A 15,400-nucleotide genomic window follows, 5' to 3' on the forward strand; every position below is an offset into this window, starting at 1 on the left:
AATCTGCCTGAGAGAAGCCTCAGTGTGACCAGATCTTCTGGAATTTCCACTGGATCTAATGTCTTTATAGTGGTTAAGCATGAGATATAATTCATTTTGGGGAAATCTAACAGGCAGTCTTTGGTCTCATTAATCTGTTATTTGTTCCAGAGCAAATTGTTTTGGCAAAATCTCATCATGTTTATCTAAATTCAATGCTGTATGTCAGAGCGCTGACATACAGCATTGAATTTACATAAACGTGTGTGTGTATATATACATACATACATTTTTTTCCCTCATTAATGTACACACAGCACTCTATATTGATAGAAAAACACAGAATTGTTGACATTTTTGCAGATTTATTAAAGAAAAAAAACACATGGTCCTAAGTATTCAGACTCTTTGCTCAGTATTTAGTAGAAGCACCCTTTTGATCTAATACAGCCATGAGTCTTTTTGGGAAAGATGCAACAAGTTTTTCACACCTGGATTTGGGGATCCTCTGCCATTCCTCCTTGCAGATCCTCTCCAGTTCTGTCAGGTTGGATGGTAAACGTTGGTGGACAGCCATTTTTAGGTCTCTCCAGAGATGCTCAATTGGGTTTAAGTCAGGGCTCTGGCTGGGCCATTCAAGAACAGTCACGGAGTTGTTGTGAAGCCATTCCTTCGCAGAGGTGGGTAATAACGAATTACATTTACTTCATTACATTTACTTGAGTAAATTTTTGGGGTAACTAGTACTTTTAGAGTATATTTAAAGATAGGTACTTTTACTCTTACTCAAGTAAATTTTTAGTGAAAAAACTTTACTTTTACTTCGCTACATTTGATAGCATTCCTCCGTTACTGACAAAATTGTAATAAATATTAGATATCTAAAATAATTCGTTTATGTGACTTGATCTCAAGTCTCGCGAGACGTTTGAGAGGCTGCTTCGCGAGAGTCTGCTACGCATCTCCCACTTTAGTCAAAGAAGTTCAGCGCGCCTTTAGAAAGATGATGGCTGTAGCAGAGGATGACGTGTGTGAGTTATCGGGGGCAGATCACCCGTGGCCTCAAATCAAGTCTATGTTTTCACTTAAAAATGTCAAAAAGAATAGTTTCATAATGCGATGCAGGCTGTGTGCACCAAAACAAAGTGACATCGCAGCGCACAAAAATTCCAGCTCCTACCTGAAAAACGCGTAGCGGTAAGTGTCAATATGATGCCTATTTGAACCCTATTAATGGTAATTTGGTAACTCTGGGCACTTTGACCTTATAATACCATATTTCACACACTGTCCGAATGTTTTTCCTCATATGCGCGCTTGTGCAAGCAATGACAAATATCTTCTGAACCTTACAAACAACACACGTTCGTAAAAAAACATTCATTCTAAACGTCGGCATGTTTTCATATCCATTTTCCACAAGTCTAAATAAATTGAAGTGCATACTGTGACATTATACACAAATTCGTACAATTAACTAAAGGTTTTTTTTTTTTTTTTTTTGACACCTCACCTAACGTTAAGTGTAGAACATGTACAAAATAAAAACGGCATTGCATTTTAATTTATTCCCATCTAATGAATGCATGCATGTACTTGCATGCATGTAAATTGCATGCAAATGCAAGAATAAAGTAAATAAATGTTTTTAAAGGAAAAGAAAGAGCTGCTTAGCCCAGCACATTATTCATTCGCACCATTAATCACACAATATATACATATTATCAGTTCATACGCAAACATAATAACAAACACATACTTTGCACACACACTTTCTCTGTTGTTCTCTGTTAGCTTGTTTAAATGCAGATGCTGACAAATTTTGTGTTGTGAATGTGAAATTAAAGACAGAGTTAACAGTTAGAAAAACGTCTGGGTGTGTTTGAAATTTTATTGAAAATGACAGTTTATGTGATTTTAATGTGCCCATCACAGGACTGATAGGATAGGCTACTTTACTTCAGCGTATGTTTTATATAAGCAGAACAAAAAGACTTTCAAGGAGAGGTGTGTGGAAGCTTTCCAAATCGTTTCCAAACAGGGTTTTTGCTTCATATCAATCAGATCAGAAGTAACTAGTAAGTAGCTACTTGAGTAGTTTTTCCAGCGGATACGTTTTTACTCAACTATTAAGATTGTTACTTTTACATGAGTAAATATTTCTATAAGTACTTGTACTTTTACTTGAGTACAGATTTTGGGTACTCTACCAACCTCTGCTCCTTCGTTATTTTAGCTGTGTGCTTAGGGTCATTGTCTTGTTGGAAGGTAAACCTTCGGCCCAGTCTGAGGTCCTGAGCACTCTGGAGAAGGTTTTCGTCCAGGATATCCCTGTACTTGGCCACATTCATCTTTCCCTCGATTGCAACCAGTCGTCCTGTCCCTGCAGCTGAAAAACACCCCCACAGCATGATGCTGCCACCACCATGCTTCACTGTTGGGACTGTATTGGACAGGTGATGAGCAGTGCCTGGTTTTCTCCACACATACCGCTTAGAATTAAGGCCAAAAGGTTCTATCTTGGTCTCATCAGACCAGAGAATCTTATTTCTCACCATCTTGGATTCCTTCAGGTGTTTTTTAGCAAACCATGCAGGCTTTCATGTGTCTTGCACTGAGGAGAGGCTTCCGTCGGGCCACTCTGCCATAAAGCCCCGACTGGTGGAGGGCTGCAGTGATGGTTGACTTTCTACAACTTTCTCCCATTTCCTGACTGCATCTCTGGAGCTCAGCCACAGTGATCTTTGGGTTGTTCTTTACCTCTCTCACCAAGGCTCTTCTCCCCCGATAGCTCAGTTTGGCCGGACGGCCAGCTCTAGGAAGGGTTCTGGTTGTCCCAAACGTCTTCCATTTAAGGATTTTGGAGGCCACTGTGCTCTTAGGAACCTTAAGTGCAGCAGAATTTTTTTTGTAACCTTGGCCAGATCTGTGCCTTACCACAATTCTGTCTCTGAGCTCTTCAGGCAGTTCCTTTGACCTCATGATTCTCATTTGCTCTGACATGCACTGTGAGCTGTAAAGTCTTATATAGACAGGTGTGTGGCTTTCCTAATCAAGTCCAATCAGTATAATCGGTATAATCAGCACCTGAGTGTCACAGCAAAGGGTCTGAATACTTAGGACCATGTGATATTTCAGTTCCCCTTCAGTCGTTCCACTACGATGTTACATATGGGATGTAACATCTCTGTTCCCTCCTTCAGGGAACGAGGGTTACGTACGTAACCTAGACGTTTTTCTTTTTTAATAAATCTGCAAACATGTCAACAATTCTGTGGGGGTTTTTTGTCAATAAGGACTCAATAACTGAATTACAATATAAGAAAACAAACAAACAAACAAACAAAAAAGAAAATCAAAAAACCACAACTTTAACAAAGACTTCATTAACATGAAAGAATGAAACACAAAACAACCAAACACAAAATCCCTTAAAGGGGTCATTGGATGCTAAGTTCACTTTTTCATGCTGTTTGAACATTAATGTGTGTTGGAGTGTAAGTACAAATCTACCCTATAATGATAAAAATCAATGCAGTGGTTTTTAATTAATTTCTGTAAAAATAATATTCCCTTTTTCAGATTGAGCCATTCTCAGATACCTGTTGGTGTGTCGTCACACTGACAGAGGCCGCTCGAACGATAGTTCATTGACATGAGCTCTTACCTTAAATCAGCTGTCACAGTCCAGTGACTTTCCCTGTTTTGATGCCGAAACAGGGATATAAGTTAGACAAGAAAATCTTCGACTGAGTGACTGAGGTGTTGTGCTGCTGGATGTAATAATGAACATAGTGGTCGTCATTTACTCCCGACATCTGAGCAGCTGAAGATGCAGTAGATTACCTTTGTTTGTGAAGGGAATGCACCTCCCGATCTACATATATCTGTCTATGTTCATGCAAATCATTCATGATCCAGCTTCACTTACAGCAGAAGTGTGTATAAGCGTTTTTTTATGAACCTTTGGGATCGCCTTTCCTTATAACGTGGTAGTTAGGAAGTTTAGCTGCTAAATGCGGCTAAAGTAAACAAGATCATCATTCCACAGAGAGAAGAGAGGGGCGGGGCGAGTAGAGCTCATTTGCATTTAAAGGAACAATCCCTTAGAATGAGATGATTTTTGCAGAGCTGATTTTGACAAGGTAAAAAGGGTGTTGTTTTACAAAATCATTGAGAATTTTTAATCAAAGTATATTAGAGACTTTTCATTAAGACGCTAAAGAATCATATCAACTTGTGGAAAATGGGCATCCGATGACCAAGGAACACGAAATGAAGGCAAGGAACACGAAATGAAGAGACTCTTTGGGTCTCATAAACGCATGGGTCCAGCCACATGACTGTAACCAAAAACATGCAGAAACAATGCAAATCCACACAAAGGAACAATAATTAACAAACAAAATCTATTGTTTAGTAGGAAGAGAAAAAAACCCAGTTTACCCAACACAACAGCTGTGGGAACCTGGAAATATCCGAATATTAAACTCTCAGCCTACATACACAACAGCCGCCACCCGCACACCTGATATTAACTGAAATAAGACACAATTAGCAACTTGCACTACATCCCCGGCCGATGAGCAAACAAAGTACATGAAGTGCGAACCTGGGGGAAGGCAGATTTTCATTCCTACAGCAGGGCAGAACAGCCAAATCGCGTAAAGAAGCCCGGACAACCAAAACACAGGGGCAACTACCCACAATTCACAAACAAGTGAATTGGAAATGCAAAATCAGCTAAAACCAAAATAAAACGAACAGACAATACACAACATTAACTCACCTGGACTAACCCAAGGTCACACTTAGCCGAAGCACAGGAAGTCAAAGTGAGTGACTCCAGAATATGACGCTGCCCTCTGTAACGTGTTAATGACTTTGTACAGTCGTGGCCAAAAGTTTTGAGAATTACATAAATATTGGAAATTGGAAAAGTTGCTGCTTAAGTTTTTAAAATAGCAATTTGCATATACTCCAGAATGTTATGAAGACTGATCAGATGAATTGCATAGTCCTTCTTTGCCATGAAAATTAACTTAATCCCGAAAAAAACTTTCCACTGCATTTCATTGCTGTCATTAAAGGACCTGCTGAGATCATTTCGGTAATCGTCTTGTTAACTCAGGTGAGAATGTTGACGAGCACAAGGCTGGAGATCATTATGTCAGGCTGATTGGGTTAGAATGGCAGATTTGACATGTTAAAAGGAGGGTGATGCTTGAAATCATTGTTCTTCCATTGTTAACCATGGTGACCTGCAAAGAAACGCATGCAGCCATCATTGCATTGCATAAAAATGGCTTCACAGGCAAGGATATTGTGGCTACTAAGATTGCACCTAAATCAACAATTTATAGGATCATCAAGAACTTCAAGGAAAGAGGTTCAATTCTTGTTAAGAAGGCTTCAGGGCGTCCAAGAAAGTCCAGCAAGCTCCAGGATCGTCTCCTAAAGAGGATTCAGCTGCGGGATCGGAGTGCCACCGGTGCAGAGCTTTCTCAGGAATGGCAGCAGGCAGGTGTGAGCGCATCTGCACGCACAGTGAGGCGAAGACTTTTGGAAGATGGCCTGGTGTCAAGAAGGGCAGCAAAGAAGCCACTTCTCTCCAAAAAAAAACATCAGGGACAGATTGATCTTCTGCAAAAAGTATGGCGAATGGACTGCTGAGGACTGGGGCAAAGTCATATTCTCCGATGAAGCCTCTTTCCGATTGTTTGGGGCATCTGAAAAAAGGCTTGTCCGGAGAAGAAAAGGTGAGCGCTACCATCAGTCCTGTGTCATGCCAACAGTAAAGCATCCTGAGACCATTCATGTGTGGGGTTGCTTCTCATCCAAGGGAGTGGGCTCACTCACAATTTTGCCCAAAAACACAGCCATGAATAAAGAATGGTACCAAAACACCCTCCAACAGCAACTTCTTCCAACAATCCAACAACAGTTTGGTGAAGAACAATGCATTTTCCATCACGATGGAGCACCGTGCCATAAAGCAAAAGTGATAACTAAGTGGCTCGGGGACCAAAACGTTGAAATTTTGGGTCCATGGCCTGGAAACTCCCCCAGATCTTAATCCCATTGAGAACTTGTTGTCAATCCTTAAGAGGCGGGTGGACAAACAAAAACCCACTAATTCTGACAAACTCCAAGAAGTGATTATGAAATAATGGGTTGCTATCAGTCAGGATTTGGCCCAGAAGTTGATTGAGAGCATGCCCAGTCGAATTGCAGAGGTCCTGAAAAAGAAGGGCTAACACTGCAAATACTGACTTTTTGCATAAATGTCATGCAATTGTCGATAAAAGCCTTTGAAACATATGAAGTGCTTGTAATTATATTTCAGTACATCACAGAAACAACTGAAACAAAGATCTAAAAGCAGTTTAGCAGCAAAATTTGTGAAAACTAATATTTGTGTCATTCTCAAAACTTTTGGCCACGACTGTACACTGTATGGGTTATAAAATAACTAATGAACTGGTAAGATTTTGGGTAACCTTTTTTTTTGTCATAAATCAATATCTTTTATCGCCATAATTATTTTATATGGTGAAATTTTGTGTATGAAGTCAGTGCTACTGCACTTGCAATGGACAGCAATAAGCCTGTTGGGCCTTATTCTGCGATAGCAATGGGCTGGATGCACATTATCCCTTACTTTAACCAAAACTTCTTGGGGCTTATTGCTTTAGTCAGCAACTTTTTTTTTAATTGATCATATGAGAAAAATACATTTTTTACTTCTCTTTCTCTCACAGTTTCATATCACTCTCTGCTTTGAGACAGGCCAATTTTGTTTACGCACTCACTGAAAACCAGAAGTCTTCGAATTCAAGAGAAATGAAACATATTTACCACTAGTGATTCAACCTCTGTGAAAGAGCTACACCCTTGTTCTTTGGGGCAAAGCAAATCATATTTGAGCAGTATTTCTGACAAGGTAAGAACCTAACAAGATCCAAAAAACAATGACTTTATCACGTTGTCTGCTTTTATTAAGAAATCATGCAATTATGTATTGTGCATTTATGTGTACAGAGCAGCCATATTCCTGTAACTTGTACTGGACTGTGTTTCTCTAAAGCATCCTAAGTTCATTGTAGAGTTGAAGCCTTTGGAAAACCCTTGAATGAATTGCTCGTATAAAAATATTCCCAGTCTGCTGACATTTGTTATGACATCTCATTGCAATGTTAATTTTCATTAACTGTACAATACAGAATAACAGTACACTAGCTAATAGGGAAGAATTCACATGACTTGAAAGACAGTGAGGCTTCATTTTTTTTTTTTGTGATCACATGATTCTCTGATAACATGATTTTCAGCTCTTTGTCAGCAACAATGGAAATCAAGTACAACAAAAATATCAATTTTCTTTTTTGATTACTGCATTTATATAACCACACACATAACATAGTTAACCTATGTTTGTATTAGCAAAACCATGGTTATTTTGTGGTTATGGAATAACTACAATAATCATGTTTTTGATTTTATTCATAGTAAAACCATGGTTAATTTTCACAAGGGAGTTTTAGGGCTGGACAGTAAGATGATGATATACTGTTTGAGATCTAGCCATTTATGTAATAAAATTTGTTTGTAAACCATGACAGAATGGTGACATTTTAAAAAGAGATAAAATCTTTGCAGTATCCATACTTTCACTTCAGTGAAATATGGCATTTGACAGATAATGATGCTTTTTTTGGCAAAACAGCTCTTATTACAAGACAGAAGTCAAAATTCACTGCAAAGAAATGGCAAAATCAGCAGTGAGTCAGTTTATGGATCAGTTCAGCTGTCCGGTCTGTTTAGATGGATTGAAGGTGCCGGTGACGATTCCCTGTGGACACAGTTACTGCATGAGCTGTATTACTGACTGCTGGGACCAGAAGGAGCAGGGGCCACCATACCGCTGTCCCCAATGCAGAGAGAGCTTCCGCCAGAAACCTCTGCTGAAGAAAAACACACTGATAGCTGAGATGATGGAGACACTGCAGAAGACGTCCCTACAAATGGCTGCTGTGGACTGTGATGTCTGCATTACAGAGAAGAACAGAGCTGTAAAGTCCTGTCTGCAGTGCTTGGCCTCCTTCTGTCAAACTCATCTTCAGCCTCACTATGAATCTCCTGCGTTTATGAAGCACAAACTAGTTGAAGCCTCCAGAAACATTCAGGAGAACATCTGCCTCAGTCATGGGAAACTTCTGGAGATTTATTGTCAGGAAGACGGTCAACGGATTTGTTGTTTGTGTACTGATAATCATAAAGGACACAGTGTGGTGTTTGTGGATTCAGAATGGACTAGTAAAAAGGTAATATCAACAGTAATAAAAAATGCATAACATATTTTAATAATAATTGTTATTGTTGTTGTTATTATTTTGTATTATCTTGCTTTTATTTAGACAGTCATTTCAATTCACCTTGTTACACCCCTCTACCAGAATAAAAAGGGTGTATTTTTGTGTATAATTGTTTAATTAATTAGACAGAGGTGTCATGTCAAAAGCTGATCCAGGAGCGAGAAAGCAGACAGAGGGAACTCAGTGAAGCTGTGAAGCTTCTTACAGTAGGTGTCTTCTTAGAGAACTTGACAAAAATTGCTCACAATAATTGCATTTATTTTGGTTAGTGTGCCAAAATGACTATGATCTGCATGATCACATCTTTCCATCTCTAAAAGAATTCAGCACTACAGACCATGGAGGATGTTGAAAAGGTCTTCGCTGAGCTCATTTGCTCTCTTGAGAAGAAACGCTTTGAGATTAAAGAGCAGATCAGAGCTCAGGAGAAGACTGAGATAAATCGAGCAGAGGAACTTCACAAACATCTGGATCAAGAGTTGACAGAACTCAGAAAAAGACAAAGCAAGACCAAGAAGCTTCTGACTACTGATGATCAGGTCTATTGTCTGAAGGTAAAAAAAGTCATTTCTAGGGCGGTGCCTGTCAACTTGACAACCGCCCCACCGCGGTGTCAAAGTTTTTTTTTTTTTTTTTGTTGTTTTGTATGTGAATGCTGTTGTATATTATGATACGAGTGTAGCACAAAAGGTTTGTTTACAAAAGAAATAATAGGTTTGCAATTAAATGTTACTTTGCAAACATGGTTCATGTAATCTGTTTTGTGAACCCAGAAATATTACTGAACTGGAGACCATTGCTCATGAGGAATAGGCTAAAATTCCTTTAGGGATGCTGCAGAAGCTGGTGTCTGGCTATGCATCTCGTTTGCAGCAGGTCATAAAAGCAAAAGGGTGCTCTGTTAAGTACTAAAGATGCTTGCCAAGAAGGGGTTGAACATTTTTTAGACTTTTAAGTATAAAGTCTCAAAATTATAATAATTTTCAGTTGAATTTAGGGAAACCAAATTTTTTTTTAATTTGTACATTTTGCCAGTAAACCTGATTTGCAATAAGGCTGAATAATTTTGATTGCAACTGTGTATCTCCAAACACTGCACCACATCACAGACCTAGACATCTCATCATTGTATCTTACCACAGTTTCACATTTCCAGTGTATTTTACATAACAAGCAGTGCTGTATATTTCTTATTTCAGAGCTGCCAGTCTGTGAGTGTTTTACCCACATTTGAAGGCGGCATCACTCAACACACTCACCTGTTCTTTAAAGACATTTCAATCTCAATGTTTAAGGAGGTTTTGGAGGATGTCTGTCAACAACAAACAGCCAGAATATTCAGAGAAGGTCTGAATGTTTTGATGTGTTATATTGCCATTCATACTCTGTAGGGTAAAACCAACAAATTAACCATTTGCTTTTTTTGTTTTGTCTCTTCAGTGTCAAATGTCTATGTTACAAACCGTCCAGAACCAAAGACCAAAAATGATTTTTTGCAGTGTAAGTGTGACTGATGTTTCTTGAAAGGAAACACTTATTAATTGATAAGTAACAGTGGATACAATGTGTCACAGTGTAACCATTTTGGAACCAAAGCGTACTTTGTTCAATATTTGTTTTTTGTCCATTTCTCTTCCTCAGATTTCTGTGAGCTTCACTTGGATCTAAACACTGCACACCAAAACATCAAACTGTCAGAAGACAACAGGAAAATATCATCTTCAGAAATAGCTCAGCAATATCCTGATCAACCAGAGCGGTTTAATGAGCGTCCCTATATCTTGTCTAGAGATGGTTTGTACGGTCGCTTTTACTGGGAGGTTGAGTGCAGTGGGAATGAATGGGCTGTAGGAGTTTGTTACATAGGAATTAAACGTAAAGGAAGCACTTATGACTGTGCACTTGGCTTCAACAACAAGTCATGGAGACTGGGTTATTTTATGAAGAATTTCGGATTCATTCATGAGCAAGAAAATGTCTCAATCCCTGTTGTCTCTAGAATAGGAGTGTATCTGGATTACAGAGCAGGAACTCTGTCCTTCTACAGTGTCTCTGACACAATGACTCTCCTTCACAGAGTCCAGACCACTTTCACTGAACCCTTATATCCTGCATTTAAGGTTGGAGCCGGTTCATCTGCCAGGATCATAGACCTGAAAAAAGACCATAGTAGACGTGGAAGAAAGCTGTTTTTATGACACTGTGAGATTTTCTCTTAAAGAGATTTCCTGGTGAAATGAAAATAATATGATAAAAATTAAAAGTTTGCAGTACAAAGCAGCATAACAGGCTGATTTTGTACAGGTAAAGTAACTGGAAGTGAATGACCCCCAAAGCCAAACACATTCAAGTAACAAATGGCAGCAGCTGCTTTCTTGTTAAAAATAAGGTGGATAAAAAAACTAATTTATAACATAACTTAACTGAACTATTGAAAAATGCAAAAGATCAGTAGAGGGTAGCACAGGGTAAAATTCAACCACTTTTTCTACATTAAATCTCTTCTCAAAAGATTTATTAAATGATTATGCTCTCATCTCTCATTAATCATGATTGAATTATTCAAAAATCAATATTTTTATATCATTTTGAGGTACAGTGATTTATGCTTTTATGTTGGATGTTTTAGATTTGTTTGTATATATACGTATATACATTAATGTACGTGTATATATATATATATATATATATATATATATATATATATATGTAATCTAACTGATTTAGATTTGAATGATTGTTCTTTTAATTTAAAAGTTAAATATAATTTTTAAATCCTTGAAGTAAGAAACCATCATTGGAATTGGTGCATAAAACCCTCAGTGACATAATTTTGCTTGTGTTTTTTATAATTGAATTTAAAAATTATTATAATTGATATATAATCATGTTTATGCTACATTTCAGACATCTTAATTATTTATCACAACACAGAGGCCAGTTAAGTTCAGTCATTTTAATCACAGTTCATAGTCTGTTATTGTTTTGACATTCCTTCTACTTGTGTATAGTTTATAGAACTGTACTGTTTATTTCACATTGCATTGACTGAGATGTTGTAATTTAATCTGTCTGTTACTATTCAGTGATTTAACTAAATTGTTAAATTCAAATCACAAAACATGTAAATGTATTTTTCATATTCTGCAAAAACAGCTGTGATCAGTTGCGGTCAAGATCTGCTTTCAGGACTTTTAATCTGTTTTTTTTTTTTTTTTTTTTTTTTTTTTCAACTTAGAAGTAATGTATTTTACATGTTTAATAATAGCAGTTCAATAATGCTCTCCAATCAATCAAATGAAAATAAATAAATTAATGAATTAAAAAAATGCAATATTTATCAAATACACAGACTTTTCAAAAGCGTTTTCATGAGCAACAGAAACACGTTTCATATACTGCTTAATACAGCGCCATCTGAACAAGAATAATGATCAACATAAACATATACCATTTAAATACTAATAAAGTGGGGTTATTTATGCTTTTATCAGTGTTTTATGATAAATCTGACTCAATAACATTGCGACCACAGTAAAAACACTTTTATTGTTCTAAAAACACAGATTTGTCAGCATTATCAGACTTGAGGATGTTAGAATAAACCCAAAACACACGTGATCGTTGTCATGCGGTGAATCTGGCCAATCGTGAAACAGTCATGAGATGAACAGAGCTCCTGCAGCCGCTCTGAACAAACTGCGCCTGCTGAGTCAGTCGCGCTCGTGAAAAAACCTAATTTTACATTTTAAAATAGAAATTGGTCACCACCTGTGTACATTAAAAGAAACAAAAAATAGCAAAGCTAAAAAAAAAAAAAAGTAAATTACTTTAAAGCCTAATTAATTTATAAGTATTTGTACTTGATTATGGATATGTGATGTTACTGCTTGCCTTATTTTAATTTTATATTGTTTCTATTTCTTACATTGTTTTTTTTTTTTTAATTTGTTTAATGTTGTATTTTTTAGGTTATGTATTATGTAATTGCCCTTGTATGTTTTTTTTTTTGTTCTAAAAACTGCAAAAAAAAAAAAAAAAAAAAAAAAAGTGAGTAGGTGCGTTCGACTTCATGCGGCGCTGCGCAGACCGATCGGCGGCTGACTTGAAGTAGTGCATGCCGGTTAGAAATTTTGTTCGACTTGAACCGGCGCCGACGCCACGTGACGTTCACGTGTGGCATCAAAGTAACGCGAGCCGTTTCATAGAACAGCCGGCTTGCTCAGCCAGCGCAGCATTTCAGGAGGGACTGCACCAGGCTGTGATGACGTCACAGCTTCTCATGATTGGCCACATTCACCACATGACGATGATCACGAGTGTTTCGTGCTTTAATCCATATAATTGCATAACAAATCAATTTGCATGCCATTTCGTAAATAGTTTACGATCTTTTGACTGCAGTACATTTTTTTTCCCTGAAATTCTTTATATTGGATTTGTGCATAAGTTTATTATTGTACTTTTTATATACACATGTATTGTAATTCAAAAGTATTGTCATTCAGTGTTTTTTGTAGAACTGGGATAGATTCCAACAATTAAGGTTTACACGACTGTTGAACATGCTATATAAAAACTTATTTGTATTTGTACTATAAACACAAAACAAGTAGCTTACTCTCCAACAGCAATTACAGCTAATTATTTATTGTTTACAGAAGCCTAACATAACACCACTAAACAAAACATAATTTGATTAAGTATAAGCTTGATTTGTAAAACAGTATTTGTTCAGTTACTTTAAAATGAAATGATGTACACATGCAATTATATTGTTTATAAACTTACCGTCGTTCATTCTGCTGCATTTCTTCCAACAAAAAAGGTATTTCTATAGCTTCCAGTTCATCTGCAATAAAGTAGGCAAACGCCACGTGATCTGCCATGTTTGAGGAAGCAACGAGATCCCCAACGTGTCCGACTTGACGGCTCCGTTTTCAGCTCCTCCCCGACTGCTTTCGGCTAATCTCGCCGATCGGTCTGCGCAGCGCAGCATGAGCTCGAACACACCTAGTCGCTGCTCTCGAATCGCTATCGCGATACTTTGATGCCACACGTGATAGTCACGAGGCGTCGGCGCCGCCTCAAGTCGGACAAAATTTCTAACCAAGTCAAAGAGAGTGATGTTGAAGAATTACTCAGTTAGGGGAAGTGGTGTACATTTAACGATACTCAGTCTGAACTCAGGAGTCTCAGAGTTTTTGAAAATAAAAAAAAAAAAAGCAAGCAAAGTGTTATTATAGATGACAACAGTAAATCTTATTCGTACAAGAATTCTATAGAGTATGTAAATGTATTATATTTTTATTAAAAAAAAAAATAATTGATTCATAAGCAGGATCAGATTCAACAGTGATTTTCACTGTTAGAGTGTAACTGGTAAAATCTTCAGATAGGTTGTTTCATCAAGATTACAAAACAATGGCAAGACAGTGTCAGTGAAGGTGGTTGTGAATGTGTGTTAGTTACAGGATCAGAGAATGACACCGTTCCACTGTCATAGTCCAGATTCACTCTTATCCTTTCAAGTTCACGTTTAACAGGAAAACCAAACTTTTTGTGACAGTCCATACTGATCATACCACACACTCCAGACATCAGTGTTAAAGAATCCACCCCCTTCCTCTGATTTGATGCTGTAGTTACTCCAACACTCCAGTGTGAACTTCTTTTAACCTCCACATCCCAGCAGTGTGTTCCTGAGTTAAAACCCTCTGAACCCAGAGCACAAAGACACTCATCTAATCTCTCTGGATTATCAGGAAGTGTTTTTTTTTTTTTTTTTTTTTTTTTTGTCACTCCATTTTACACTGGTCAGATCATCAGACGGGATGAGATCTGGATGAGCTGCGTTTGGATCCAGAATCACAGGAGCTGATGAGACACAATCAACAGCTGCTTTTATTTTGATGCATTATAATGATCAAGAGTGAACCAAACACAGACTATTATGAAGTATCAAGACTTCCTGTTTAAGAAACATATCAGACATCTTTAAATCTGTAAATCATCCCCCTTGTCATCACTGTTTTGGACAATGTCCTGCAGGAAAGTGGTCCCCTGTATAGGCCTACTTGCTTTTCAGAGGCTGAAAATGCTCCTTTCAGCCTAGTCCTCCTGATTCTGAAGTTGAAAGTGAGATAAATGTGTGGTTGCAGAATTCCAGAGACAGTGCCGGTGGATAAAAGCACTACCACTGTCTGCTAAATAGTTGAGAGACCTTTGGGGGAAGAGTGAGCTTTGCCAATGAATACTTTAGCACGCCAAAAATATTTTTAGCAGAGGCTCAATAATAATTTAGTATTTTTGTATTATTTTTTTATAGACAGTACAGACATTAGTTATGTGGTGACTGCATTCATTTCAGATGTATAATAACTGTTTTTTCCCCAAAAGATTTAAGTTATAGTATTTATAGTGAAACAGAAACCAAAAACCAGAGAACTGCTGAGGAACCAAAATTGTTTTGTGTGTGTGATGCTGCAAACATACTTTCACCAGCCAGAGGGTGCTGTTTTCACTAGCCATGTTAATCTCTTTAAATTCACCACCAGCATATTAACTCTTTACTCCAAGAGTTCTTAACACCAGAGTTTCAAAACTGGAGTTTTTGAAGTGGGTAATTATGTATCTACAAATATTGTAATTTTAAAAATGTAAATAAGGAGTTATTATGGAGGATATGTGCATTTATAAAACTGCATGTATTTGCCAAGCATATTGTTCAGGAGCAAGACCTTATGGGTATTCACCCATTACCAGGAGGCACAGTAAATCATTTTGTGTAGTTGGTTGGAATCCCCCCACCACCCCGAGTTGATCTGGGCCCCGCCCGATCCTCTATTTTGCAGGTTTCTTTACTGCCAAGTGATATTAACATGATCCGATCCTCTATTAAGATTTCTTTAATGTCATGTGTTATAGCGTACTGAAAAAAGATCACACACTGACATCACCACAGACCACCAATCCATTCTGATTGGCTGGCATGCATCTTAAATAAGCGAATGAATTCAAGAAAACAAGACACATCTGTTATGCAC

The 15,400-nt window shown here is 37.6% G+C and overlaps 1 protein-coding gene across 1 annotated transcript; it reads left to right on the forward strand.

The window, feature by feature from the left end:
* Positions 1-6,848: 6,848 nt before the first annotated feature.
* LOC127163391 (tripartite motif-containing protein 16) lies at positions 6,849-11,016 on the forward strand. Its single transcript, XM_051106605.1, has 7 exons — positions 6,849-6,922; positions 7,706-8,303; positions 8,480-8,560; positions 8,675-8,908; positions 9,554-9,701; positions 9,795-9,854; positions 9,996-11,016. Exons 2-7 carry the CDS (start codon positions 7,746-7,748, stop codon positions 10,550-10,552), a joined length of 1,638 nt encoding a protein of 545 aa, XP_050962562.1. The 5' UTR covers positions 6,849-6,922; positions 7,706-7,745; the 3' UTR covers positions 10,553-11,016.
* The last annotated feature ends 4,384 nt before the right edge of the window (positions 11,017-15,400 follow it).

The sequence above is a fragment of the Labeo rohita genome, chromosome 3 (genome assembly GCF_022985175.1).
Source record: "Labeo rohita strain BAU-BD-2019 chromosome 3, IGBB_LRoh.1.0, whole genome shotgun sequence".
NCBI classification, from domain to species: Eukaryota; Metazoa; Chordata; class Actinopteri; order Cypriniformes; family Cyprinidae; genus Labeo; species Labeo rohita.